Source organism: Parasteatoda tepidariorum, chromosome 3 (assembly GCF_982258835.1).
Source record: "Parasteatoda tepidariorum strain Cologne lab strain chromosome 3, Ptep-v5.0, whole genome shotgun sequence".
Taxonomy (NCBI): Eukaryota; Metazoa; Arthropoda; class Arachnida; order Araneae; family Theridiidae; genus Parasteatoda; species Parasteatoda tepidariorum.
The window spans coordinates 96,850,284-96,853,652 of NC_141757.1; the positions used below are offsets into that span (position 1 = coordinate 96,850,284).

The 3,369-nt window shown below is 37.1% G+C and overlaps 2 protein-coding genes across 2 annotated transcripts; both read right to left on the minus strand.

The window, feature by feature from the left end:
• Positions 1 to 816: 816 nt before the first annotated feature.
• On the minus strand, positions 817 to 1,311 carry LOC147814081 (uncharacterized). Its single transcript, XM_087160189.1, has one exon. It carries the CDS (start codon positions 1,309 to 1,311, stop codon positions 817 to 819), a length of 495 nt encoding a protein of 164 aa, XP_087016315.1.
• A 260-nt stretch (positions 1,312 to 1,571) lies between these two features.
• LOC147814082 (uncharacterized) lies at positions 1,572 to 2,099 on the minus strand. The gene has a single exon (XM_087160190.1). It carries the CDS (start codon positions 2,097 to 2,099, stop codon positions 1,572 to 1,574), a length of 528 nt encoding a protein of 175 aa, XP_087016316.1.
• Positions 2,100 to 3,369: the final 1,270 nt, after the last annotated feature.

Genomic DNA, 3,369 nt, shown 5'->3' on the forward strand with positions numbered 1-3,369 from the left:
GAATCGTTTCGTAGCGATTCAAACGCATTAAAGCAATGACAAATACATCTTGGTCTTCGCTCGCAACGATTGGATTTTTGCAGTGTAGCGCTTCGGCCATGTGAAACAATTTATGCTCTCCCTCGCCGGGAACGTTGCATCCACTGAGGACGACGTGAAGCTCACGCGCTTTGAAAAACTCAAAGTGTTTCAAACGCTCTTTGAAGAAATCCTGAATTTGTAGAGAGATTTTGTTGGTTCCAAACAAGGCGGCTCGGTATTTGGCTTTTCCGCTAGCGATTGAATGGTTATCCTTTCTGGTTCTCCGTGCACGTTGAGTGGGCCATTTCATGGGTACGCCATCTCCATCAAACGAAAGTATCAACGTAATTTTGTCTGTAGAACCATAATACAGAAATTCATTTAAATGCGTGACCAATTTGTGCCACGCTAAACGACACATTTCTTTAAATAATTTCTCTTCATCAGTCTCCAAGGCCAACGAGATGGCCACATGTAATAGGGATTGCACATCATATAAAATGGAATCGAAATACTTTGGTTGAGTGGGTGGCTCTTGATCAGGTTCGTGCAGCTTGTTGATTAACGCACAAAAGTTGTTGATGCCCATCATACAAAAACATGTGCTGGCGAGAGGCTCGCTTTTAAAAGGCAACCTCAAAAAAAAAAAAAAAAAAAAAAAAAAAAAAAAAAAAAAAAAATTTTTTTTTTTTTTTTTTTTTTTTTTTTTTTTTTTTTTTTTTTTTTTTTTACAATGTTCTAACTTAGAGCGAGAGCAAGTGTTGTAGTATAATGTTTACAATGTCCTAGCTAATCTTAATCTCCATATTCATCCACCTCGTTTAGCGATTCTTGGCATTCTTGCTCGTTACATTTTTCGTAATGAGAAACATATTCATTTGAATCCGTTTTAAATCCTTTGGTAGATATCATCATCACTCTTCGTAGGTTTGGCCTTTCGCTACACAATAAAATCATTTGCGCAATGGGTTCGCCAGTTTTGATATGCGCCGATTCATTACCAACATTTCGCAAAACAACTTTAACGCTTCCTCTGTATCCAGTATCAATAACACCAGCATCCACTTTTAATTTTCGTTTGGTCACCACAGATGACTTATCCTTCAACAATCCAATTTTGAATTTGGGTAGAGAAAAAACCACAAAAGTATCAATAATTACTTGCTGACCTGGCTCAATATCGACATCCATTGGAGAATACAAATCAACACCGGGTGACAATTCATCAGACGTTGTTGGCAATACTGCTGATTCATTCAGCAAGAGGAAATCTAAATTTAAATGAGCCATGTTCTAATCTATGTGTGATTTGGAAAAGTTGTAGGAGTTTATGATTTGGAAAAACTCAACTGCTGCTTTTAAAGAAAGTTTAAAAAAAAAAAAAAAAAAAAAAAAAAAAAAAAAAAAAAAAAAGTTTTTTTTTTTTTTTTTTTTTTTTTTTTTTTTTTTTTTTTTTTTTTTTTTTTTTTTTTAGAGGATGAGGGGGGTATCTAGATTCTTCATTTAGGACTCCAGAACAATTTTAAGGAGCTGATATCATTGAATCTTGTCTAGGCTATATAATCTACTCCATTATGCAAATTTTGATAATATCCTTCGAAATGGGAAGCAAAATCTTCCATATAAGGTTGTTTGCTGACCGATTTCTCATAATAATAGCCGAATCCATTCATACCTCGTTCTGTTTCGGTGGAAATCCTTTTTACTCTTTGTAAGATTGGTCTTTGACAAAAGAGTAAAATCATTTGCGCAATGGGCTCGCCAGTTTTGATATGCGCTGATTCATCCCCGACATTTCGCAATGCAATTTTAACGCTTCCTCTGTATGCAGTATCAATAACGCCACTATCCACTTTTAATTTTCGTTTGGTCACCACAGATCGCTTATCCTTCAATAATCCAATTTTCGAATCGAGTATGGTAAAAATTACACCAGTATCAATAATTACTTGTTCACCTGGCTCAATATCGACATCCACTGGAGAATACAAATCAACTCCGGGGGACGATTCGTCAGACGTTGTTGGCATTATAGCTGATTCAGTCAACAAGAAAAATTCCAAATCTAAATGAGCCATGTTTCAATGTATGTGTGATTGGAGTTGTGAACCCGGTAAGACTCAACGACTGCTTTTAAACAAACTTATTAAAAAAAAAAAAAAAAAAAAAAAAAAAAAAAAAAAAAAAAAAAAAAAAAAATTTTTTTTTTTTTTTTTTTTTTTTTTTTTTTTTTTTTTTTTTTTTTTTTTTAAATCACAGTTTGGTGAACCAAGAATCTGAAATCATGTTGATTCTATATATTATGTTATTTTTCGCCATGTATACATTCCATTGCTTAATGGCGCGCAATTTTCTTGAATATTACACGGCTCGCGCTCATCCATTTCATTGGAATTTGCATCGTTGGAATCAAGATGTCACATTCCTCGTTGATAAATTGGTTTAAACAACTCTTGTTTGGGTGCAACCATGGAAAAGAAATCCCTCCACCCTGTGAACTCGCCGAATTAATCTTTCTATTGGAAGAGGATGGAATTTATTGGGAAGACATGCTTCACAGGGGTGGGCTCACAAACTATCGTTATCAAATACAAGGTGATTTAGATCTGTTACTGGATTCACTCGAAAAGAATCCGGATGCTTTGCCAGTATTTCGTACTAGGGCCGTCACCTCGTTTTTCAATCATTTGATGTGTCTCTTGTCTCGCCCTCGCCAAAATACTGTAAAAGACGACAATTTGAATCTCAAAGCCATTCTTGAAGGTTCTTCGGGACCCTTTCACTTTGAATCTGCTGAATTTTGGGGAAATTTGGTTCAACAGTACTTATCTCGCAACCGACTTCCACAAGAGTTGCAACCCTTGCCCGCAGCCCGGGATCTGGACTTGAAACGCAACGAACGGTTGTATCAACTCACTTGCGAAACTCGTGGCGAGCGTTTGAATCCATTTTCCACGTTTGTCGTTCCGTCCCACGAATATGTGAATGCCGTGCATTGGCAATCGGAAAACACGTTGGAAAGCTTTATGAAATTGCGACCCGACCACGCACTTTCCCAATCCATTCAACAATTGGTGTTGAGAGCATTGAATCAATTTTTAGATGGAAATTATCCATCCTGTTTGGACTCGAACCATTCCAAAGCGTTTGAATTTTTACAAAACATTTCTGTGGTGCACGACTCCATTTCAGAAGTGACATTGCTCTCACCACCGCCACGGGTCATTGATGTGTTTCAACGTTTACTCTCCTATGCTCGACTGGATGACTTGTGGCAATCGTGTTCCAACGTTCCCCTCGACACGAGTTCCGTCATCGACACTTTTCACTTGTCCGAAAAGCTCCTCT